The sequence below is a fragment of the Gigantopelta aegis genome, chromosome 2, assembly GCF_016097555.1.
Source record: "Gigantopelta aegis isolate Gae_Host chromosome 2, Gae_host_genome, whole genome shotgun sequence".
In the NCBI taxonomy this organism is placed as follows: Eukaryota; Metazoa; Mollusca; class Gastropoda; order Neomphalida; family Peltospiridae; genus Gigantopelta; species Gigantopelta aegis.
In genome coordinates this window covers 22074939-22102438 of record NC_054700.1, presented here as the reverse complement: position 1 = coordinate 22102438, position 27500 = coordinate 22074939, and the positions used below count along the sequence as shown (strand labels likewise).

The window sequence follows — 27500 nt, the reverse complement described above, 5'->3', positions numbered from 1 at the left end:
GAGAACAATTACAAATCGAAAAATAATATATTGAACAAAAATGCGGTCGTACCATTTTTCTAATTAGTAGCAAGGGATTTTTTATATGCACCATCCCACAGACAGGATAGCACATACCACAGCCTTTGATATACCAGTCGTGGTGCACTTACGCCTTACATATAATCTATTTAATCTATTTTAATATTTTTTTCTTTTTCCTTTTATTAAATAGAAAACCGTAACCCAACGTTTTTATTGTACCATGTACTGCTTTAAGCCTCTATAGTATACTGCATAGCAACTATATTAAACATCAGCATATTAATGTATTAGGAATAGATAATGGTATTATCAGACTTAATCTGTCACATATTACAACCAATCAGAGCCTCGCTCAAATACGTTTACGCTGAAACCGGCCTCGGTGGTGTTGTGGTTAAGCCATCGGACATAAGGCTGGTAGGTACAGGGTTTGCAGCCCGGTACTGGCTCCCACCCAGGGCGAGTTTTAACGACTCAATAAGGAGGTGTACGACCACTACACCATCTTTTCTCTCACTAACCACTAACCAACTAACAACTAACTCACTGTCCTGGACAGATTGCCCAGATAGCTGAGGTATGTGTCCAGGACAACGTGCTTGAACCTTCATTGGATATAGGCACGAAAATAAGTTCAAATGAAATGAATGAATGACGCTACATCCCAAACGTTGACATGAAGGGGCGGAACGTAGCACGGTGGTAAAACGTTCGCTTGATGCGCGGTCGGTTTGGGATCGATCTCCGTCGGTGGGCCCATTGGGCTATTTCTCGTTCCAGCCAGTGCACCACGACTGGCATATCAAAGGCCTGTGGGATGGTGCATATAAAAAATCCCTTGCTACTAATGAAAAAAAAAATGTAGCGGGTTTCCTCTGACTGTATGTCAAAATTACCAAATGTTTGACACCCAATAGCGAATGATCAATAAATCTATGTGGTGTCCTTAAACATGGCTTAAAGTAAATAAACTACCACTACTATTAAACAAAACAAACTTTGACACGAAACTCTCTGGTTTAGTACAAAAAAACCTTTACGTTATTTACACCCGTGTACGGCCATATTATTCAGTAGTCTGTTAGACAGTTGTACTTACGACAATCACATTCGTTTGTCTATTCACAGATAATGGGACAGATACTTACCACGTTCTTAACAGTACTTTGACATGAATTTCAAATCATATCTCTGCAAAAGATAGTTAGAATTGCTAAAAAACATTCTTTAAATTTTCTACCAAAGATTCACTGCTGTGAAAAATAAATTAAAACTATAAAACCACTGAATTAGGTCTTTGTTTTACACTGACTGCGTTAGAAGAGTTTAAAATATGGGACCGAATTTACGAAGCCTGTTTTTCTTAAACGCAGGTGTTTTAGCATTGTTAATGCATGTCTTATACGCATATAACATATAAATAGGCTTTGTAAATTCGGCCAATGGTATCTATCCATCCATCCATCCATCCATCCATCCATCATCCATCCATCCATCCATCTTTCTTTGTCTTTCGTTCTGTCTGTCTGTCTCTGTCTGTCTGTCTGTCTGTCTATATTTTTGTTGCGACCGTGTGTCTGCCATCAATTTATGTAATGCTGAAAACTTGCATATGCAAACACCCAAAATACTAACCCCACCCCACCCACCAAAATGTTTGCTTTTTTAAATATTTTTAAAATCGTATCAAACACCCCTTCCTCAATCGCTGAAAAAATCAAAACCAAAACCAAAAACAACCACCCCCACAAACCCTCTAAACAAACCCAATACGAAACGAGACGCAACAAAAGTGAACACAAGAAACAAACAACCGCAAAAGTACGTGCGTTAACACGATTCTAACGGCGAACTGTCTCCATTTTGAAATGTAATACACGAAAGCTAATAACATTCACAAATGACTTTTCACAAGTACGGGCGCCAATAGGGAGCAGAACTCGAGAAGCAAATTTGAGCAATCCCATCAATATCTCCATTTTTTGTTGTTTAATGATGCTGTGCTTTGCCGTACAGATCGTAGACTAGATGTGTTTGAGAAACTCTGTGTCAGTTTTATTGGAATGATCAATTGCCAAAGGTCAGCAAGCCAGCGCCCATCACTCTTACATATCAACATCTTAATTAAAGACGCAGGCGATTCGATTTCAGCGCCGGGTCGGGTCACTTTCGCGTCTTTTTGCACCAGTTTCATTTGCGAAGAGCAAGGATTCTTGTGTACTGGGCTGTCAAATTCTTCCTTTAGATACCGGCAAAAGTCCGTTCATTAATCACAACTTGGCGTCGTGCGATTGAAGAATAAATACCGTTACGGGATTCTTGATTCCGCGTTTTCGACTAATCCCAAAAACTGCAGTTTTCATCGGCTGATGATGTTAAAGATTGGTAAATTGCCACATTTTGGAAATACGGACAATCCGTGTAATTGCATCATCGATCCGGGCCTTTGGCAAAGATCACAAGCGGCATTCGGGGCGGATTGTGCGCGATAAATCGAAGCTAATTATCAAATTGAGTCGGTTGTCAATTGTCCCACATTTGGAGAAAAAAAAAAAAAAAAAAAAAAAAAAAAAACCCAGCTCGAGCATCAAGGTTAAATGTCAGACATATTTATAAGTCTACTTGGTTTTCAAAAGATTCCTTATTTAAACATGATTTGAATTTTTTTTTTCAGATCGTCATTTATCGAAATGTATCGGAATTAAAATCCAGTACTTACAATTAGTAAGGTCTTTGGCTATATTTATTATTTCAAATTATTTTCATGCTTATAGCCAATTAAGGTTCAAGCACACTGTCCTGGGCACACACCTGAGTTATCTGGGCTGTCTGTCCAGGACAATGGGTTAGTTATTACTTGTTAGTGAGAGAGAAGAGGGTGTGTGGTCTTACACCTACCCATTGAGTAGTAAAAACGTGCTCTGCGTGGGAGCCGGTACCAAGTTGCGAACCCAGTAGCTGGCAGCCTTATGGCTGATCGCTTCGCCACGACACCACCGAGATTGGTTATTGAGCTATATATATATCACGTAATATTTGTAACTGCATGTTGTATACCAATAAACCAAATCCCAGAAACGACATCAGTAACTTATGTAGCTTAAAAATGCTAATCACAGCGTTTTAGTCAACATATATACCATGAATAGAATTACTACAACCTTTCGCCTTTAAAGTGAATCAGAAAAGAATTGATGTTAAGCTGCAAATTTCAGCCATAAAAGAAAGCGGCTCGGACTACCCTAGTCTCGCACACACATTGTTATCCTAATAGGATCCTGCACATATTTCAAGCAAAACAGTAGTCCAAATTGAATTATAGTATTTAAAACAAAATAAATAAATGACGTAGATAGGCATGATCTTATTTGAATGAATGAATGAATGAATGAATTAACGAATGAATGAATGAATGAATGAATGAATGAATGAATGAATGAATGACTGTCTAACAACACCCCAACACAAAAATACACATCGGCTATTGGCTATCAAATGGCATTATTTAATGTGGCATTCAAAGTTAGGTGCACTTCGAACTTTGACCCGCGGAAATGCTATTTGGTATGCTGCTAACTGCAAGATATATACTGAATAACACCCCCCCCCCCCCCCCCCAAACTTTAACTTCATTACAAAAATCCATGCTATAAGACACGGCATTTTATTTTAACCTAATTAGTATATGATGTATTGCCCAGATGTTGGCATCGGTTTTCACTCAGCTAATGCTCAGTCCTTCGAGATGATGCACGTGCATAGACAGATTTGTGTATGAAATGCACACCAGAAGGTCACGTCAACACTTCCATCATTGTTACAAACGGATGCATGCACAGTTCGCTTAAACAATAGAGACGACTGAGACTATTAATATTGACGCTATAGGTAGACTGTAAGCCAGACGGTCCGTACCGGAAGTGGTGCAAGTGTTTTATTGCAGCCAACAGACAAAACAGTATTTAAAGACATGCATCCAGCAAACGGGGCCATTAGCAGACCGCCCACGGTCTTGATAGCATGTTAAGACGTCACGTTTGAAAGATCGACAAATGTAAAATTAATAAGGTTACGTCATCAGATTCTGCGCAATCTCTTTGTCACTTTCGCTGCAGTATTACGTCTAATCCTTTTTATGACAAAATATCGTCAGCAGGTTTGAATTGGGCAAAGAGACGCTGGGATTTGTAGACAGGAGGATGTCTGTATGGCGTAGCAAAGGAAACGCTATGCTAAGTGTGTGTGTTGTTGTTTTTTCTCGTGTTTGTGTGTGTGTGTGGACATTATAAACATGGATGATGATGAGATGATTAGTCAAGCCGCAGTATTTCTACTTCGGTATAACACTACTTGACAGGCTTGCTGTCAGTTGAACTATTTCAGTATCACCCGAGCCCGGAGTACACGGAACCTGCAGTGTATGCCGGGTAATCATCCTCTTTGTGGGGTCATACACTCAGAAGACACACCCATAATTATGGCACCCGTGAAGTGGGTAAAACTCGGTGTGTGTGGCGTTACACACTGTCATTGAGCCTAGCGGTGCACTATGCTAAGTGTTATGTTAAAGAGATGGATAGATAATTGGACTGCAATGGCGTTGACATCCGGTGCGGGTGTTTACCCGACTTCTATAGTCCTAGATATGGCAGAGATATGGAAGTTTGATTGGCTCACACACTTCACTGACTGTAAAATATTTCCTCATCCTGATCTTGTGACTTTTGGGTTTTACACCCACTGACCAAATCAAGTGATGGGAAAAAAAAGCCATAGTGATTTGGCGTTGTATTGTTTATACCCAAAGACATAATATAACAGAAAACCGTTGCTCGTTAAGTGAACTGTCCCAAGAAACTGTTTTCAGCCATTGTAAATTGTAAGATGTTTTCGACAAGCATAGCCTTTTTACCGACTAAACTCATATATGTTCGTGTTTAGAATACCAGTTAAACTGAGCTAAATCCCGCCGCACCCTCCAAACGAAGTACGATACCAAGACTGATAGACAGTGTCGGTGATAGTCACTGCGCGCCTCAACTAGTATTTTTAGATTAATGTTTTTCTATGAAAACCTTTTTATTAAACTGCTGCAAACAGCAAACCGAGGAGGAATGGTAACAAACTATTAAAATCTCGGTCCTTGATAGACAACATACATAACACAGTGTGCTTCAGCCTTATTAGGTATATGCTGAAATTTGTGTTTTTTTTAAAGGTAAAATGAGAGTGTGGATTTCTTATTGTTGTTCACCTCTTCATCGTGATCACACCCCCATCACCGACAAACATAGTGTTAGTGGTACAAATCTGCGATGTACTATTCTCGGACTACGTAAGAGAGTGCTAAAGTAAAGTTAAAGTTTGTTTTGTTTAACGACATCACTAGAGTACATTTATTTATTAATAATCGGCTATTGGATGTCAAATATTTGGTAATTCTGACATTGTCTTAGAGAGAAAACCCGCTACAGTTTTTTCATTAGTAGCAATGGATTTTTTATATGCACCATCCCAAAGACAAACCACAACCTTTGATATACCAGTCGTGGTGCACTTGCTAGAACAAGAATAGCCCAACGAGCCCACCAACGGGGATCGATCCTAGACGGACCGCGCATTAGGCGAGCGTTTTACCACTGGGCTACGTCCCGCCACTGCTAAAATAAAGAGACAACATTGATTGTTAAATGTCAAAACTTTGATCATTCTAGCACGAAGTCTTCAGAGGAGACCCACTAATGCCATTACCAGCAGGTGATCTTTAATATGTACTTTTATCACAGACAAGACAGCACATACCGCACTATTTGATATAACAATCGTGGTTTGGACGGGACAAAAACTCATTTCAGACATTGAGTCCACCGACGAGACTCGATCTTACTACCCAAGCACCTCAGACGAGCGCTTTACTCACTGAACTAGATACCGCCACAAGAGAGCACTAGATTCTCATACAGAGGGTCCGTGGCTCGAATCGCCACAGTGGTTGGAGGTTGATTTATCTGTTACATATATTATACGATAAAGTCAATATCTTTAGTCAGTCAAGTTTTAAAATGGCTGAAATTTCCAGTCAGTTTGTACGCACACTGATTCCCGCAGGCCATTTACAAATTACGTAAATATTTCAATCATTTTACAAACTGACTGGGAAATCAGGCCATTTATTTGACAGATAGACTGAAAATTAATTTGATGAAGTAATAAATATTTTATTTGTATTACTGATAATATATGATACACTAACAGTAAAACGACGCCTTGTTGCCTATCTAATACGAAAGCCCGCTATGGTAATGACATTATGTTTTTGTATGATTTGTACGGCGCTCGCCGGGTTATGCTATCGATCTAGGATCGATTCCCGTCGGTGGGCCCATTGGGCTATTTCTCGTTCCAGCCACTGCTCCATAACTGGTGTAACAAAGACCGTGGTATGTACTATCATGTTTGTGGGATGGTGCATATAAAAGATCCCTTGCTGCTAATCAAAAAGAGTAGCCCATGAAGTGGCGACAGCGGGTTTCCTCGCTCAATATCTGTGTGGTCTTTCATCATATGTCCGACGCCATATAACCGTAAATAAAATGTCCTGCCTTCTTTGTTATGATTTCAACCATGTGGTGTATTTTAATTGGTTTACACTCTCAATCACGTCGCGGACACTGACCTTGTAGAAGACTAACAGGAAATAAGGTACCAAAGAAAGCAGAGAAAAACAATCAGGGCCGTAGCTACTGTTCTTGTCTGGAAAGGTGGGTATTATAACATCGTCAGCTCAGCCAACATGCGTGAACAAAAGCGTATGATCATTGGCATCAACAAGGAAGAGAAAGGTACAACAATAAAAATCGTGATAAATTGTTTTAAATTTTATATTTGATTTTCGTGTTTATATCCAATTAAAGTAAAAGTAAAGTTTGTTTTATTTAACGACGCCACTAGAGAACATTGATTTTTTATCTTATCATCGGCTATTGGACGTCAAACATATGGTCATTCTGACACTGTGTTTAGAGGAAACCCGCTGTCGCCACATAGGCTACTCTTTTTACGACAGGCAGCAAGGAATCTTTTATTTGCGCTTCCCACAGGCAGGATAGCACAAACCATGGCCTTTGTTGAACCAGTTATGGATCACTGGTCGGTGCAAGTGGTTTACACCTACCCATTGAGCCTTGCGGAGCAGTCACTCGGGGTTTGGAGTCGGTATCTCGATTAAAAATCCCATGCCTCGACTGGGATCCGAACCCAGTATCTACCAGCCTGTAGACCGATGGCCTGCCACGACGCCACCGAGGCCGGTATATCTAATTAAGACTGAAGCACGCTGTTATTGCCACACATTTTAGCTATCTAGGTTTTATGTCCAGAACTAGGGTTACCATAGGCGTATAGGCTCCCATTTTTTAGGGGGTGGGGTGGGGTGGGGGGCAGACTGGGTTTTGCCCGAATTAAACGACAATGCCTGAATCCGAATAACAATTTTTTTTCATATTATCATTACTGCCAAACAGCTAAATGGGGTTGCAAATGAATGACTACGCATTTTTATATGGATTACAACTAATTGTACAGTTAGAATGATGGAAATACTTGGTAAAAAGGTTAGAAAACGTTGCCCGAATATTTCTATCGTGGGTTTTCTCACCCGAATTGAAGGATTTGCTCCAGCACTAGAGGGACAGTTGTTCTCCCCCCTCTCGCCCCCCGTCTCGTACGCTTAATGATTTCGATCACAAGCTACATCTAGGAACAGACACATCAGCAAGTAGCTAGGAATGGTTGCACATACATATCAAGAGTGTATGGGTGATGAGAGTGCGGTTGAGATGAGGGTGGGAGTGGGGGCAATCAGATTTCTAAATGTTCGCAGACCCATCACTTCAATGGAGTGGAATACACAAGTTGCGTCTAGGAACAGACTCAATAGCAAGCAGCTACGGATTGTCGCACAAACAGTTCAATGGTGTATGGGGGTGGGGTGGGCGTGGGATTGAGATGGGGGGGGGGATCAGATCTCATACACAAGCTACATCTATGAACAGACACAACAGCATGCAGCGAGGGATTGTCGCACAAACAGGTAAAATATGTATGGGGAGGGGGGTGAGAGTGCGATTGAAATGGGGGAGGGGGGCAATCAGATCCCATACACAAGCTACATCTAGGAACAGTCACACCAGCAGGCAGCTATTGATTGTCGCACAATCAAGTCAAATATGTATGGGCGATGAGAGTGGGGTTGAGAAGGGGGAGGAGGCAATTGGAACTCTAAAATTAAATGTCCGCGGACCCATCACTTCATTTGAGTAGAATACACAAGTTATATCCAGGAACAGACTCAATAGCAAGCCGATAGGGATGGTCGCACAAACAAGTCAAGTATGCATGGGGGGGATGAGAGTGGGATTGGGATGGGGGCGGGGGGGGGGGGGGGGCAATCAGATCTCCGCGGACCCATCACTTCATTGGAGTGGAATACAAACAGCGATATTACTTTTTGATTGGTTATGCTTGATAGCCGCCACGGTCCGAACCTATCTTGCTTGACATCTCCCGCGGGACTCGACCACGAGTGGCTGTTTTGTACCAGCTTCATTAACTCTTCGCGGCCACGGAACATCACAGTGGTCTCGAATCCCGCCACGCGTCCACGAGAACGTCCAAAACAAATATTTGTTCTACCTTTTGCCCAGTCAGCGGAGAATAGGTTTTTAAATATCATGTGTCGACTGGGTTCCACCAAGTGGAAGACTCCTCTCCCCACGCTTGTCACTGGGATCGATAGCCGCGAACAATAACGCTAATGGATCGGTCGTCGAGTCAAATTGCTGTCTAAACTAAATTGTTAATCGTGTTTGGTTATCGTGTTCACTGCAGTCGAATGACTTTGAACATGTCTTTATCATCAGCGAAGTGGACGTTTCAAACACACATCTGACATTCAGCATGAGAGCTAGGAGTCTTTCATCTTTGAATAAAGTTGGGGGTTTTTTGTTGGGTTTTTTGGCCATGTTTTTTCTTCTTCTTCTGCTCATTCTTCTTTTTCTCCGCTTGATCTTGTTCTTTTCTTCATCTATTTCTTCTCCTTTATGTTTACCTTCCTTTTCTTTGTCTGCCTCTGATTCTCATTCACCTTCTTCTTCTTCTTGTTCCTATTCTTTCTTCTTTTTCTCCTGATCTTTCTTCTTAGTTTTCTTCTTCTCAGTCTTCTGCTGCATCATCTTCTGCTTCTACGTCTGCTCCGCCTTTACACGACCTTCAACGCATGGACAGCAGACTACAGCTTACAGAGGGAATACAACCAAAACAATGCTGTCTGTCGAGAAGAATCGACCCTAAGACCCATGACACGCGAGGGGCACTCTCTACCGCTGATCAAAGTCCAGCTCCAGTCACACGAGATGATTGCATGGCAGTAGATGCCCACTGATGGGAAGAATACGGACGTTCTGCGCATGCGGCTTTGTCAGTCGGAAGTAAACAAGCGTTTCGCCATTATTCCTTCGCCTTCCCCATGACCGCACACACACACCTCTAAACCGAATCAGTCATTATTATTGGCGAAATGGCATTTGCGTGAGAGATTTATTTGTTAACTCAAACGGAAATATCATATTTAAGCAAACAAGTTTATAATCATCTTCATAAATATGCTGATTGGTGTGTCCAGCGATTCGACGTTCGCTAATGGCGTGACATGCTTTCAATTCCTGCCAGGATCGATTTAATAATGCCACGATGATGGACGAGGGGGATTTGGGGGGGGGGGGGGGGGGGAGGGCGAACTGGGAGTCATCAACGTCTTCGGTGACCTCTCTACAAGGTTCGACCTCTCTACAAGGTTGCACATTGTGTGTGACCTGTGATAAAAAAGATATGATAGTGATAGATATATATATATATAGAAGACACCGGCGCCAGTGTTAACCAAACGTTATTGTGTTGATGCATCTTTTAAACCACACCAGGAAAGCAGAAAGAAAAACACAGACAGAAAGACCATATTTTATTCATCACCATGTCACATTAGGAAACATATAAATAACATCAATCTATACCAAACAAACATCCCCAATTCATTAAGGAAATGAAGCGGGATATACCCCGATGATAGAGCGATCGATTGAGGTGTTATGGGTCGAAGGTTCGATTCCTCTCTCTAGACCCAAATAGTTAATTGCCTGTTACATTAATATGTGTGCTTGAGAGATTATATATGCAATATATTCATTGCTTCTTGTCAAATCAATGCTGTTGTTTTTCTTTTCTTTTTATTGGATTTTGCGAGAATTGTCTCATATTCCCTGTCTCGTTTCCCAATATTTAAAATTAATGTTGTTAGAGTTGATTTATTATTGAAATTAATTTTAATTATTTAAGTGTACAAAAACAAAACAACAAACAAACAAACAAACAAAAAAACCAACAAAAAAAAAAAGCAGAAAAAAATTGCAACAACCATAACTCAATAACCATAACCATAAAATTTATTATTTGTCCGTGCCTTCGTTGTATCCAAGCTCATTTCGCTAGCCACAATGACTTGATGCTAAACAAAACATAAACTACACAAATCCCCCAACTACCGCCACCATTACCGGGATGCAGCAGCAATTTAACTTGCGTAACATGGATCTACATTGCAAATAAGAGTGACGTAATTTCGTGCCCGCGAGACCGTAGCCGATTAACCCACGTCAAATCCGTCCACTTAATGTCGATGGAAATGTATATATTCATTTGTCCGAGGATTATCATCCATAGGAAACGTGGCATCAGTTGGTCTCGGAACTGATTAAAATTTGCTTTGATCCCGTTGATGAAAACAACATTACCATCGCTTCCTTTAACGGGTCTGGTTTTCTCTCTTTGATAATTTCCATGTCTGCCTCGGTATCAGGTCTGAAACTGGTTTCTGGAATCCGTCACGATCTCACAGCGCAGACCTAGGCATGTAGCTATCAAATATTAATGCTCGGGTTCAGACACATTAACCCTCTGTCCTAGACAGACAACCAACATAGCTGCTGGAGGTGTGTGTGTGTGTGTGTGTGTGTGTGTGTGTGTGTGTGTGCGCGTGTGTGTGTGTGTGCGCGCGCGCGCGCGCACGTGTGTGTATGAATGTGTGTGTGTGTATGTGTGTGTGTCTGTCCATGACAATGTGTTTGAATCTTAACAAAGGGTCTATAAACAGGAATTATTATTTGTTTAAATGAAATAAAATCGGCCTTGGTATCGCAGTGGTTAAACTATCGGCATTAAGGATGGCAAACTCCTACAAATAAACCAGATATGAAAGTCCGAGTTGAACCATGGTTCCTTAGAAATGGAAGTCCAATAGGATTACTCTTCCTAGGATCCGAGGTCCTATCATAGGACCTAGGTTCCTACGGATTTGGGTTCCTAATAAACCTAAGAGTGAGACTTAAGTCTGCACACCATCGTTCACTTTTGAATGCATTTAATAATAGTTTTTACGTCAGAATATTATCTGTTATAAAATAAGGCAATATCAAGAAGGAAGCGTGGCTGATATGTTTAGTAAATACACACGCTTGATAACTCACATGCAAAAATAAATTAATATAGGTTGAATATGTTTTACACAGTATAGTCGGTTGGCAACTACCATGCCAAAAATGAATACATGTTGACCACAAAATGTCTGAGTTATGGTCCAGCATAAAAAAGTTCAACATTTACGTCAAAATTAGTTTCGGGCATAATTCGTATTTCAGCCGAAATATTTTATATACACTAGACATAATTTCGGATGTTTTCAAACTATTTTCGAATGACTGTCATGATTCTACATTTGACATTTTGCTTTGTCGAATGAAATGTAATCCGGACATTAATTTCCACATTTCATTTCATTTCAACTTATTTTCGTGCTTATATCCAATTAAGGTTCAAGCACGCTGTCCTGGGCACACACCTCAGCTATCTGGGCTGTCTGTCCAGGACAGTGGGTTAGTTGTTAGTTGGTTAGTGGTTAGTGAGAGAGAACAGAGTGTAGTGGCCTTACACCTACCCATTGAGCCCTTAAGAACTCGCTCTGGATTGGAGCCGGTACCAGGCTGCGAACCCTGTACCTACCAGCCTGTAGTCCGATGGCTTAACCACTGCGCCACCGAGGCCGGTTGAATTTCCACAAGACGTTGTCAGATACACAAGTACTATTTATAGACCAATAGAGCTGATTTGAATTAGATCGCCCGGGTAGCAACCGTGAACTTTCATTGGATACATATAAACAAGGGGCCAATCCTCTATCGAACAAAGAGGTGGATTCCCTACTGAAACAAGACGTGAATCAACTACTGAAACAAAGGGCGGATTACCTACCGAACAAAGAGGTGGATTCCCTAATGAAACAAGGCTGGGATCACCTACTGAAACAAGGGGCGGATTACCTACCGAATAAAGGGGTGGATTCCCTACTGAAACATGGGGTGGATTTCCTACCGACCCGTGTCACTCAAAGTTGGGTATTGCTAAACAAACACTTATTGATTAATCGATTAACTGATTGACTGGCTAACTGACTGACCGATTGACTGGCTGACTGACTAACTGATTGGCTGAACGACTGACTGGCTGACTGACTGACTTACTGACTTCTGGATTGAATGACTGATTCACTGACTGACTGACATATTTGTTGATTGAATGACTCGTTGCATAACTGACTGACTGGCTGAAGGATTAACTGATTGAAAGACCGACTGACTGACTGACTGACTAATTGACTGGCTTGCTGACTGGCTGAATGACTACCTGACGTATTGATTGAATAACCGAATGATTTACTGACCGGCTGATTGACTGGCTACGTCCTGACTAGATAACTGACCGAACTGACTGAAATCCAAAAATAGAATATAAGGCAGTAATCGACAGGTTATTGGTCGCCTTTGTGTATCAAACTAAAGTTAATATCTAATGTATATAGATTATCAATATAATGGGTGTCCCAGTGGAGCCACTGCTAAGGCATTGTTAGATGGTGCAAAAGTGGCTCCCCGTGGAGACATTTTCTGGTCATAATAAACGGTCACTGGCTGGCTTGGCATGTAGTATTATTGCTACTCCTCAGCTCCCGTAAGGAGTTGGAAGGTTTTGCCTATGCCCCTGTGGCCCGGTCTCGTTCCTCTTCCGGTTTGTTTCGCGCCAGGCAGACTTCGTAACTTTTCTAGAACGGTATATTACTTGATTTTAATTAAATCCGTATTTTATAAATTATTTTAATTTAGATGTAAATAAATAATTTACATATTTTATCTTAAATGCTGTAGTGTCTTTTTCTGTTGATGTGAAAGAGATGAATGAATGATTTTGCTTCAGGTTGATGGGGGGGGGGGGGGGGGGGGGAGATCTGTTATCTGGCAGTAACAGCCCCTTACTCGCCGACCGCAATATATTGTACAAAACGTTTTAATTCTTAGTTTGGTGTTATATTTTTTTTAAATTATAGGTTAACAGCGTGCTCTTTTTAATTTGTTTTTTTTATATTTTATCCTTGTTTTAATATTTAAATAAAAAGAAATTTTAATTTGACAGAGCGGTGAGCTGCTCCTGTGCTAGAGGGTGTAACCTGGTACTATACCTTGTTTGCACCAGTAGTTTTTATATATTAAAGGGTCACAGCGTCTGATGAATGATGTAACTTTTTGTTTCTCGTGGTTCACAGAGAGGCGCCTTTAGACTTCGGGATCGACAGAATTCGTTTCACTCCGCCAGATTCGCCGGACGCACTACAACTCCTTTCTCAGTCCTTGAAAAGAAATAGGCCATAGGGCGTAAGCGGTTTAGGCCGTAGGGTGAGTTAGGGTTGTCCGGGGGACGGTTCCTCCCCCCCTCCGCCCCCACCCAACCCCTCCCTTGGTTATGGCCACACTGAAGTTCCCAATAGGATGGATGTACTCCCACACCTTCTCTTTAAAAAGAAAATAATAATCTTTCCCTTTGATATATAACTAATACAAAATTTAAGCAAACTTCCTGTGGCCTAGGCCCAACCTCCTAGATACTACCTCAGCTGAGGGATAAGGGTTAAATAATGAGTTCTCGTATAATTATTTAATATTAGAATACCCGTTCTAAAACGGCGTCAAAATTAATAAATTATATTTATGAATTTTACCTTTTAGAAATGACGCAATAAAAAATTAAATTATAAAGTCCCATTTTCCGATTTACATTAAAAATCAAAATTGTCCCAAGTAATTCTACCCCGGACTGGACCACTGGCTTCCAGAGATCGAGCCCGGGGTGTCCATGCTCGAAACCTTAGTGGTATGGGAGCATGTTAAAATATTATAACTAACTAACTGAAAGACTGATGGAACCAACTGCCGATGGATTGACTGTTCGATTGTTGGTTGATCGATTAAATGATTTAATTGATAGATTTATCTAGTAGATACACATGGTCAAATATCCTTTCTCGGCTATAAAAACATTTCTTAAGAATGGTGTTAGACAGAGCTGGTTTTGTCGAGTGTATACTTTAACGCATTTCTTCCAACTACGTCATCGTCTAAACGGATCTGTGTATGTCGGGTCAATACAGCGCCCTGAGCTTCGACTTAGGCTGATTGAGGTTAACCTGATGAAAGCACTCACCAGAGAAGGCCCAATACTCTTGACCACGGGCTTGGTTTGCGGAAACATATTGTTTTTGGTGGGTTCTGTTTCATAAAGAGCAAATATTGATGGTCAGAAATCGAAATCCCGAGCAGTATAAACTGTCAAACGTACAGATTGCTGTAGTTGTTTTCCTTGTCAAATAACTATATGATATTGAACTACTGGGATTGGGTTTACACTTGAAAATGCATACTCTCACCCGCCCACGGAGAGCTTTGACCGATTAATACACGCAGCTGACAAGAAAGTATATTTCTGTAAAAAAATAATCATTTCCTAGGAAATAAAGAAAATTTAGGATAAGCAAAAATGTTGGGAATCCTCTTACTTATAATCAATATCTGTGTCTTTCTGTCGATTTAGCCGTAATTGCATCCATCTATATTGTGTGTTTATCCATTTCATCCATCTGTCCATCCATCCATTCAATCGTTAACCCATACGCCTGTCTTATACTCAATCATTCATCTATCGGTTCCTCCTTTCTTCATTCATCCAGAAGTGAAATAGATTGAGAGAGAATGAAAGAGTGAGAGAGGAGAGAGGGGGAGCGAAGGAGAGAAGGGATAGGAGGGAGAGAGGGGCAAGGAGAGAGAGACACACACACACACATATATATATATATATATATATATATATATAGAGAGAGAGAGAGAGAGAGAGAGAGAGAGAGAGAGAGAGAGAGAGAGAGAGAGAGAGAGAGAGAGAGAGAGAGAGAGAGAGAGAGAACGAGGGGAAGAAATAGAGGGAGGGTGAGATGGAGAGAGATATATTGATTAAAGAAACAGGAAGAAATAACCCAAAATAAAATAGTAACTGTTGCCGTTATTTAAACATGATTCTACGTCTTGGAAAGAAAAAAACCCTTCTAAAAATGGTGCCAAATTAAAAGTTTCCAAATCAGAATCGTCCTGTTGTAGATCTCTTACCAATAAGAAAAAAAAAGAGAGGCAAAAAATATACGTCTCTTTTCACTAATCAATCACCTTTTTTCTTCGTCTTTTTTCTCAAATACTTCGTTCATTAAAAAAAAAAGACAGAAAAAGGACCCAAAAAGAAACCTTTCTTCGTGCTTGACTGTCAAGCATTTTGCCCGCCATTCTGTCGAAGAGAGAAGGTACCATTCTGCAATTTGTCTGTCCATTGTATTCCATAAAAAAATATCCCAATACACATGCGAATTAAAAGCAAAAAGTATTTTGAATCTTTTAGAATAGTTCATCGTCCAGTTTTGTTGTGCATTTATGTCTAACTTAGGTTAGCATTGATGCATGTTTCTCCACGTAGACCCTCAGAGAGTATGGGAATTCTAAAAATGGCGACGAGAGTTGGATATATCGGAGCTTTAACCTTTGCGTTGAGTGGTGGTACGTAACACAGCGTGTTTCGACCGTATTTGAATAGAAATAATAATTGGTTATATCAATAACGTTAGCATAATCAAACGTTATTATTATTATCACAATTACTATAACAAAAACATCATATAATCATACTCAGTCATCATTAGATCATCACCACCATCACCATCATCATAATCATCGTCATCATCATCACTACTGCAATCACCAACATAATCCTCCTCGTCATTCATCATTACATTATCATCCTCAGCACCACCACCACCAACCATCATCATCATCATCATCATTATAATCATCATCATCATCATCATAATGACCATCACCATCACCACCATCGTCATCATCATCATCATCATCATCATAATGACCATCACAATCACCACCACCATCCATCATCATCATCACCACCACCACCACCACCATTATCATCCTCATTTATCATGGCATCATCATCACCACCACCACCATTATCATCCTCATTTATCATGGCATCATCATCACCACCACAATTAGCATCCTCATTTATCATGATATCATCACCACCACCACCACCACCACCACCATTATCATCCTCATTTATCATAGCATCATCATCACCACCACCATTATCATCCTCACTTATCATGGCATCATCATCATCACCACCATTATCATCCTCATTTATCATAGCATCATCATCACCACCACCACCATTATCATCCTCATTTATCATGGCATCATCATCACCACTACCACCACCACCATCATTATCATCCTCATTTATCATGGCATCATCATCACCACCATCATTATCATCCTCATTTATCAGTGCATCATCACCATCACCAACATTATCATCCTCATTTATCCTGGCATCATTATCACCACCACCATCATTACCATCCTCATTTATCATGGCATCATCATCATCACCACCATTATCATCCTCACTTATCATGGCATCATCATCATCACCACCACCACCATTATCATCATCACCACCACCACCATTATCATCATCACCACCACCACCACCATTATCATCCTCATTTATCATCATCACCACCACCACCATTATCATCCTCATTTATCCTGGCATCATTATCACCACCACCATCATTACCATCCTCATTTATCATGGCATCATCACCACCACCATTATCATCATCACCACCACCACCATTATCATCATCACCACCACCACCACCATTATCATCCTCATTTATCATCATCACCACCACCACCATTATCATCCTCATTTATCCTGGCATCATTATCACCACCACCACCATTATCATCCTCATTTATCATCATCACCACCACCACCACCATTATCATCCTCATTTATCCTGGCATCATTATCACCACCACCACCATTATCATCCTCATTTATCCTGGCATCATTATCACCACCACCATCATTACCATCCTCATTTATCATGACATCATCATCATCACCACCATTATCATCCTCACTTATCATGGCATCATCATCATCACCACCATTATCATCATCACCACCACCACCATTATCATCCTCATTTATCATGGCATCATCATCACCACCACCACCATTATCATCCTCATTTATCATGGCATCATCATCACCACCACCATGATCATCCTCATTTATCATGGCATCATCATCACCACCACCATGATCATCGTCATTTATCATGGCATCATCATCATCCCCACCATGATCATCTTCATTTATTATGGCATCATCATCACCATTATCATCCTCATTTATCATGGCACCATCATCATCACCACCACCATTATCATCCTCATTTATCATGGCATCATCATCACCACCATTATCATCCTCATTTATCATGGCATCATCACCACCACCACAACCATTATCATCCTCATTTATCATGGCATCATCATCACCACCATTATCATCCTCATTTATCATGGCATCATCACCACCACCACCACCATTATCATCCTCATTTATCATGGCATCATCATCACCACCATTATCATCCTCATTTATCATGGCATCATCACCACCACCACCACCATTATCATCCTCACTTATCATGGCATCATCATCACCACCAACACCATTATCATCCTCATTTATCATGGCATCATCATCACCACCACCACCATTATCATCCTCATTTATCATGGCATCATCATCACCACCACCATTATCATCCTCATTTATCAATGCATTATCATCATCACCACCACCACCATTATCATCCTCATTTATCATGGCATCATCACCACCATTATCATCCTCATTTATCATGGCATCATCACCACCACCACCATTACCATCCTCATTTATCATGGCACCATCATCACGACCACAATTACCATCCTCATTTATCATGATATCACCACCACCACCACCACCACCACCACCACCACCACCACCATTATCATCCTCATTTATCATTGCATCATCATCATCAACACCAGCACCATAATCCTCATTTATCATCATCACCACCACCATAACTACCACTATCATGATCATAAGCATCATCATCGTCACCACCACCATCATCATCACAGCTACAATTACCATTATTATTCAATGTTTACTTCTAGCTTATTATCATGTTTTTCGAGTTCCTCAAATAATCTATAGAAAGCAGGAAACTATTTTGTCATTACCATAAACACCATTATCATTATGGTTAATTACCATCATGTTTTTAACATTTTGTATTACTTTATTATCTCTTTTTTTTCTCAAATTCCCTCAATCAATCGACAAGAAGCAGACCGACATGATGTTTGCAGAGTTGTAAATAATTTGATTTCATTCCTAGTTGTTTGTCCTCACAAATTATTTACGAAATGGAACAATGATCAATGGTGTTGAATATCGACCAGAAAGCAGAAAGTAACCGACTCGTTCCTCATGTACTAGTGAATTCGCTATGCGAACATGCATCATTTATTGCCTGTTTTGAGAAACCCACACGGGTGGTGGTATTTGCAGGAAGTGTGTGTGGCTATGCTCGGCAGCTTTCCAGAGGCATGGTCAGGGTGTTGTGCTGTACCGAGTCCAGGTGCAACGTCAAATATTTATGGAGTAAAATTAGCTGTTGCTTCGATTGGCACTAATATGTGACATTCATTATTTGTACAGATACTCTCGCTCCCTTCTCTCTGTCTTCTCCTGATTTTATCTCTATCTATGTCATCCCATCTCTGTGTTCCCCCATCTGTGTTTCTCCTCCCCCTCTCTCATGTCTGTCTGATTCTCTCTCTCTCTCTCTCTCTCTCTCTCTCTCTCTCTCTCTCTCTCTCTCTCTCTCTCTCTCTCTCTCTCTCTCTCTCTCTCTCTCTCTCTGTGTGTCTGTTTGTATCTCTCTCCGTTATAATGTAGATGTTATAATGTAGACGTATCTCTCTCTCTCTCTCTCTCTCTCTCTCTCTCTCTCTCTCTCTCTCTCTCTCTCTCTCTCTCTCTCTCTCTCTCTCTCTCTCTCTCTCTCTCTGTCTGTATGTCTCTCTCAGTCTGTCTCTCTTTCTTTATCTGTTTCCTGTCTCTGTTCTCTCTGGGGATTCTGCCCCCCCCCCCCCCCCTCTCTCTCTCTCTTTCTGTGTCTGTCTCTCTCTCCGTTATAATACGTATTGTCTGATATTTTGCGAAAAAATGTAGATGTAATTCTCTCTCTCTCTCTCTCTCTCTCTCTCTCTCTCTCTCTCTCTCTCTCTCTCTCTCGTCTCTCTCTCTCTGTCTGTCTGCTTGTCTTTCTCTCCCTCCCTCTGTCTCTCTCTGTCTCTCTCTCCCTCTCTCTCTCTCTCTCTCTCTCTCTCTCTCTCTCTCTCTCTCTCTCTCTCTCTCTCTCTCTCTTTTTCTGTGTCTGTCTGTCTCTCTCTCCGTTATAATGTAGATGTTAGGTCTCACTACACAGATGACTTCCGGGTGAGAGTTCATTCATCACGGTCCACTATAGTTCCTAATTGTGGCACATGTTATGGTTCACATATTCACTTCTAGGAAATGGTGAAGAATTAAAACAATATGTATGTTTAATGGTACCCCTTCTGGCTGTATTTTGCCCATGTTATTTTGTAATATTGTGCATCGACCTTTTGGGACATGGGTATATAGTGCAAGTGACAGCCGGAGTGAATCGGTTTATGAACCACCTGTTCGGACCGGTACTACAGCCGGATGCGGTCATATAGCGAAAAACTGAGACGGAAATGTTCACAATTTTGGAATGAATATAAATGCTTATATAATGTATGTTCGCAATGGTGTATGTTGTTGGTGCCAACGAGAACCCGTTCTATGGGCAATCTTCACTTGAAGTTGAGCAGTTTAACATGGGTTTCAATGGCAGATGACATCTGTGTAGTGAGACCTTATAATGTAGATGTAATTCTCTCTCTCTCTCTCTCTCTCTCTCTCTCTCTCTCTCTCTCTCTCTCTCTCTCTCTCTCTCTCTCTCTCTCTCTCTCTCTCTCTCTCTCTCTCTCTCTCAAAATTCAGAAATCTCAAAGAAATAACCAGATAAGAGTCTCGGCTAAAACCGACCTGCACATCCATCACCTTTCTCTATTCTAACTGAACACAATCCTATATCCGCCCCTGGAATGGGCCTGACCATCGAACATCCCACCTAGAACCCTCCAGCTGGTGGTAAAACCAGGAAGAAACCCGATGGGTTTGACTTGACTCCGAATGCATACGTCTGGAAAACGAAAGTCGATCAGGCAAAAACATTAATCTGTTTTGAGGTTTGTCCATTGTAGTCTCGATAAATGAGAACAAACAAGCGGACGCCGAGACCTGTCGGGAAATGAGATTGCATGAATGAATAAACGAGGCAAGAACCTATTCTTTGCCATATTAGATTTTCTCGGCAGACGTGCCGAATTTAGATTACGAACCAGTCTTTGTGAGTAAGCGGCTATATTGCCGGTGCACGGTCAATAGGAAACGGTGAAAAACATGTAAAGAAATGGGTTAGAATAATTCTGAATGTACGATTCTCCTCACGGCCAGACATGGTTCAAATCCCGGCTTCTCCAGTAATGAAAACAAATTGCGGCTGCAGTTGGCACAATTCTCCCTGTTATGAACCAACAGATTAGGCGCAGGTTGGAATGTAAAATGCCAGGGAAAGAAAGAAAGAAATGTTTTATTTAACGACGCACTCAACACATTTTTACCTACGGTTATATGGCGTCAGACATATGGTTAAGGACCACACAGATTTTGAGAGGAAACCCGCTGTCGCCACATAGGCTACTCTTTTACGACAGGCAGCAAGGGATCTTTTATTTGCGCTTCCCACAGGCAGGATAGCACAAACCATGGCCTTTGTTAAACCAGTTATGGATCACTGGTCGGTGCAAGTGGTTTACACCTACCCATTGAGCCTTGCGGAGCACTCACTCAGGGTTTGGAGTCGGTATCTGGATTAAAAATCCCATGCCTCGACTGGGATCCGAACCCAGTACCTACCAGCCTGTAGACCGATGGCCTGCCACGACGCCACCGAGGCCGGTATAAAATGCCAGGGATAAGTTTTCAAAAACATGCCCAGAAAATATGATTAAACTATTTGTGTATTGCCAGATTTTGTTTTCTCACATTGTAAATTAAGGGTGAGTTCAGCTAGATAGTGCAAGAAAACGCTCAGAAGACTGATTTTGAAAACATCGTGGTAAAACATCTCTTCGACACACAATGCAGAGATACGATTTTGGAAACGATAACTGTTGTGTAGTTCAGATTAGCCATCCACGTTAAACCGAATGAACATTTCGAAAACCAAACAAATCTCTTGCGAACGTTAACGTGGCTCACTGTCGACGAACGCAATATATTTTTAAAAGAATCAAACGTGACACTTCGAGTGTTAAAGTACGGTTGCACAATTCGATTTGAATTTTGTTTATTTGCATATTCCAAGTATATGCATATATATATATATATATATATATATAGTTAGTTAGTTAGTTAGTTAGTTAGTTAAAGACTTACGGACCGAATGGCCGGCAGGAATTTCTGCCAATTTCGATCCCAGGATGACTATTATAAATAAAACTTTTGTATTGCGATTTATAGCCTAAGTGTGAGGCAAACTGGAAAGTCACTTGTTACTGGCCTGGATTTGCATCCATTATTCTGCTAAATTGTGCTCAGTTCTACTCAATTCAAAGTTTACTGCTTTTAATCTATCAATATGGATTTTTTCGGTCTAGACGGCGACTTTGTGAAAGTGGCGTGACGTCATCATTAATTAGGTAAGAACGGACCTATGTTGTACGAGCTGCTTTAATAACGTATACCGCCTACCGCCCCCCCCCCCCCCCCATCCACACATCCGTGTTCTCTCGGTTATAATACGTACTGTCTGATATTTTGAGAAACAACACATACACACAGAGACAATACGCACATGAACATACACACATATACACACACATACACACACGCGCACACACACACACACACACAAACAAACAACTCACAAAAGAACACTCAGACACGCACACTCTCAGACACACACACACACACACACACACACACACACACACACACACACACACACACACACACACACACATTATATTGACCCTATACTATAGTTAAACCGCTTTAGCTTCAAACTCACTGGTCTCTATTACATTTTTTCTTATCATTCTGCCAATAACTTTATTTCTTGGGAAACCTCTTGACGTACTTATCAATATCTCATCACAAATGAAATTATATTCGAATCTATAATATTTCTCGTCATTTAGTTTTCATTATTTTGGCTTCCGGCTCGATTTATCTCGTAAAAGTCAGCTAGCGAAACGTTCGGAGATAAAATACCAAACAACTCTATCTGTCTCATAACACAGAAAAATAATTTCTTGGAAATTACTGCAAAATTAACCACGGTCGTATTCAACGAACGCATTTTTTCCCCTTCTTTTTCTCCGGCTGTCGTACCGTTAGACCAGACTTGGAACAATCCTGTTTAATTGGACGCATCAATCTCGTGATCGATTCTTTTATATTTTTTCTCTCTCTCAGTCTAAATTCCTTAAAAGGTATATTTCCCAACAATTGATTTAGAGGCAGGGGGCTCCAGCGTGACTGATTTGAACACCCTAGAATTAAAGACCAAAGCATCGATTACTCACTCACAGCCAAACAGTCTCTCGTGCGGAAGACCCGCACAAAGTAAGATCTGAATTTGTATTCGTCAATAATGTGTAACCGAGGGGCCCGAATTAGGTTATGATGTTAGACTATTCCGATATTATCAAGTTGGTAATAAGTCAGGAAATTCGGTGACGCCACATGGGCTACTCCTGTCGAGAGGTTCAATAAAGGTTAGATTTATTTATCAAGAAGTAAGGTAATTTAATCGTCAATAATGTTTTAAGTGAGGGGCTCGATTTAGGTTATGAATTAGCATCAGTTCGTGTTTAAACCCGCAGTCCGGGGCGGGTTTTAGCTCATTCGACTACCGTAAACACATCGTGTTAAATATTGCGTACAAAAAGATGAATTTCATAAATACAACCGTACTGGAGGCCGCCATCTTTGTTGCTTAAAACAGAAGTGGCTATATATACGGCAGCCGCGTGTACAGCCTCGGCTAATTAGGGCTGGCTATCTGAACGGCAGCCATATTTTTAGGTGAACGCCCAGAGTAAGGACACTCCAACTCATCTGAACTTGCCCTTAACAGCCGGCCTCGATGGTGTCGTGGTTAAGCTTTCAGACATAAGCCTGACAGGTACTGTGTTCGCTGCCCGGTATCGGCTTCCACCCAGAGCGAGTTTTAACGACTCAGTGGGTAGGTGTAAGACCACTACACCCTCTTCTCTCTCACTAACCACCAACAATTAACCCACTGTCCTGGATAGCCCAAATAGATGAGGGGTGTGCCTAGGGCAGCGTGCTTGAACCTTATTTGGATATAAGTACGAAAATAAGTTGAAATGAAATGAAATTCCCTTACATAGCATGAATTACATTTAGTACTACATAACGCAAACCAGCGAAATAGCCCCTCGCTGCTCAGGATTAGAATGAAAAACAATACTTTTTTAAGCCATGCAGATAGCGAGCAGAGACAAGAGATATAGAAGGATTGCGTGCGATTGTAAGATAATTACTACCAATGCCTTATTCTAAACGGTTAAATAACAAAAATATAGACGACCCAGCGGTCTTTAACTAGACACTCTTTAACTAGAGGTTTCATATAATTTAGAGGTCGTATTTATCAAGAGGTTTGATATTTGTTCGTCAGTAATATAAATTAAATGCTAGATTTTCATATTTTTTGGCGTTTTCAAAATGAGGGCATGGGAGAATTGTATTTTTTATTTTCGGAATATTGGAAATACCGTACACTGAGCAAACAAACAACCTAATTTATTTAGCCTATAAAAAAAAAGGGGGGGGGGGGGGGGACCTTTATTGTCGAGGCACGTAGGGTTGAAAATCTGTGATTTATTTTATAATGCCCTAAACGTCCCGAGTCTTATTTAAGTGAAATTTTGAATTAATCAATAATGTTTAACGAGAGGCCTGATTTAGGTAAGAATACGTATTGAAGAATAATGTTAGCAATAACTAACATGTTATATTCTAGCCTGAAAGACAGATGGCTCTTGGACGCCTTTGTTGGATCTAAGCATGCAAATATGTTACATCATTGTTATCACCGTGGCTATCGTCTGCGGAAGAAAGAAAACAGAACTATATAAATGCGAATCTGAACGACGAGACCGACCCCGCCCAGTACCGATACTGGTCGGGCTGCTTGTACTATCTTGCACGTGTCCCTTCTCCCACCCACCCCCATCCCTATCCTGTCCTGGACGAAGGAGCCGGCGTAAGTCAACACCTACTCCCATGACAGGCGTGCACTACCACAGCTTGCTCTGAATGTGCACGCAAAACACTATGAATATGACTATGGTTATGACAAAACCGTAATATATGGTCGGGACCGTATATCTGCACAGTGGCGAGATTTAGCTTAATCAGTTGAGTGCTCGACTGATCGAAACACCTCGGTGGACCCATTCAAGTAATTGGGATTTTTCTCGTTCCGACCAGTGCACCACAACTGGTCAAATGCCGTGGTATGTGCAATCTGGGAAAGTGCATATAAAATATACCTTCCTGCTAATGAAAAAATGTAGCGGGTTTCCTCAGAATTACCAAATGTTTGACATCCAATAGCCAATGATTCATTAATCAATGTGCTCTAGTGGTGTCGTTAAATAAAACAAACAAAAGGTATCTCTGCACAATGCAAAGTCGAATGGGTATTTGGTAAAATAGTTGTCAATTCTATGAATCTCTATCTAGTGTCTCGTCTAATATAGGAGGACCGCCACTCCCGAAACATACTTCAAAATATGCCAGTAAGTACACAATATTTGACTAATAATTTTTACTGATTAGAATATTCAAAATATGTTAGTACTAACAATAAACAATCTGCTGAAAATTACCATTTACTGCACAAGGCGATGATGAATACGAAAAATTACTTTAATCACCCAGTAAGTACACAAGAGTTAAACATGAATAATGTCCATGTTGTTTTGTTGATTTATTTGTGAAATTCTGAAACGAACGACTCTGCCAAGTTCATGCAAGCCGGTATGACGTAGAGTGAAATAAATAATCACACGTGTGTATGGTGTTTATTGTCCTACTAATGTTTGATGTAGTTCAAACCGAATTTCATCTTCCAATAACCTCGTACGTACAAAAACAAGTACTAAACCAAACATAGGGGGCGGGACTTAGCCCAGAGGTAAAGCACTCGTCCGATGCGCGGTCGGTTTAGGATCAATTCTCGTCGGTGGGTCCATTGGGCTATTTCTCGTTTCAGCCAGTGCACCACGACTGGTATATCAAAGGCCGTGGTATGTGCTCTCATGTCTGCGGGATGGTGTATAAAAAAGAATCCCTTGTTACTAATGGAATCAATATGTACCGGGTTTCCTCTGTAAGATTATATGTCAAAATGCTTCACATCCAAAAGCAGGTAATTAATAAATCAATGTGCTTTAGTGGTGTCACAGTCATCAAAAGGTAAAACCTATCAACTTTTTAAAGAAAACCCTATTTTCGAAAAATACCTTAATATAATTCCTGAAATATTATGGTCCAGTGTCATAAAATTTTGAACTTCAAATCACTATCTACCTGTAGAAACTGGAAGATGGAATCATTTTTTATTTGAAGATAGATTATGTTCTTTATGTGATGAAACGGATATCGGAGATGAATACCATTACTTGTTTGTGTGCAAGTTTTTTTTTTATAAATCTCGAAAAGAATATTTACAGCCCTATTACTATAAAAAAAACCCCACCCAAGTACTTACAAATTCAAAGAATTAATGAACAGTAAGAAAATAAGTGTATTAAAAAAAACTAGCAAAATTTATAAATATAATTTGCAAGGTCTTTAAAACCCCAAGAAATTAAACTAGTCAACAACTCTATTCTTTAGCTACTATTACTATTACTGACATTAAACTGTTAATATTATTTATATAAATATATATCATGCATCTATGACAAAACATGTATATTATTTTTATGTATGGCTACCATTGTAAATATGTATTACACACTATTTATATATTTCATCCTGTAAACCATCTTGTCAAATGTATGTTATTTATTATGCATGTTCCTCTAATGCCGTTGTGTAACGGCCTGAGTGTAATAAAGTTCTGTTCTGTGATAAACAAAACAACCTTCAACTGTTTCGCCCATTCATTGAACCTTAATTAGCGGGTAGTGAAGTACAAGGTCGCAGTCTACAGGGCACGCCAAACAACAAAGGATCTCCAACATATGCATGCTTTATACATTATTCATAAGTAAGTTACAAAACAAAGATACGGATGAGTAGTCATGTTTACGCGTTGTCGTTACTCTTGTGGAGACGTTAGGTGAATTAGGTCAGGTACTTATGTTGTATGTGTTGTACGGTTGAGAAAGAGAGAAGAGGAGAGAGAGAGAGAGAGAGAGAGAGGGGGGAAGAGAAGAGAGAGGGAAAGAGGAGAGGGGGGAAGAAGGGAAGGGGAAGAGGGAAGAGAAGGGGAGAAAGGGGAGGGAAAGGAAAAGAGGGAAAGAGGGAGGGGGGGGAGGGGAGAAAAAAAGGGAAAAGGAAAAGGGAAAGAGAAGAAAGGGGAGAGGGGGGAGAGAGAGGAGGGGAGAGAGGGAGAGGGAGAGGGGGGGAGGGAGGAGAGAGGGGAGAGGGAGAGGAGGGGAGACGGGAAGGGAGGGACGGGAGGGGCAGGAGAGAAAAGAGGGAGGAGAACAGAGAAAGGAGGGAGAAGGGGAAGACAGAGAAAAGGGAAGGGAAAATGGGGAAAAGAAAAAAGGGGAAAAAGGGGTAAAAACAAAAAAAAAAAAAAGGGGGGAAAAAAAAAGGGGAAAAAAAAAAAAATAAAAAAAAAAATAATTAAAAAAATAAAATTGAAAGGGAAAAAG

The 27500-nt window shown here is 40.6% G+C and overlaps 2 protein-coding genes across 2 annotated transcripts in view; both read right to left on the bottom strand.

The window, feature by feature from the left end:
- LOC121387756 (uncharacterized protein DDB_G0290685-like) overlaps positions 1 to 16989 on the bottom strand; it is a 69939-nt gene extending 52950 nt beyond the window's left edge. Inside the window, exon 1 of the mRNA XM_041518964.1 lies at positions 16614 to 16989. Within this exon, the coding sequence (XP_041374898.1) occupies positions 16614 to 16989 (376 nt within the window). The remainder of the gene's footprint in view (positions 1 to 16613) is intronic.
- A 129-nt stretch (positions 16990 to 17118) lies between these two features.
- On the bottom strand, positions 17119 to 18384 carry LOC121387749 (aspartate and glycine-rich protein-like). Its single transcript, XM_041518953.1, has 2 exons — positions 17550 to 18384; positions 17119 to 17123 (listed from the first exon to the last, which is right to left on the bottom strand). Exons 1-2 carry the CDS (start codon positions 18382 to 18384, stop codon positions 17119 to 17121), a joined length of 840 nt encoding a protein of 279 aa, XP_041374887.1.
- Between the last annotated feature and the right edge of the window lie 9116 nt (positions 18385 to 27500).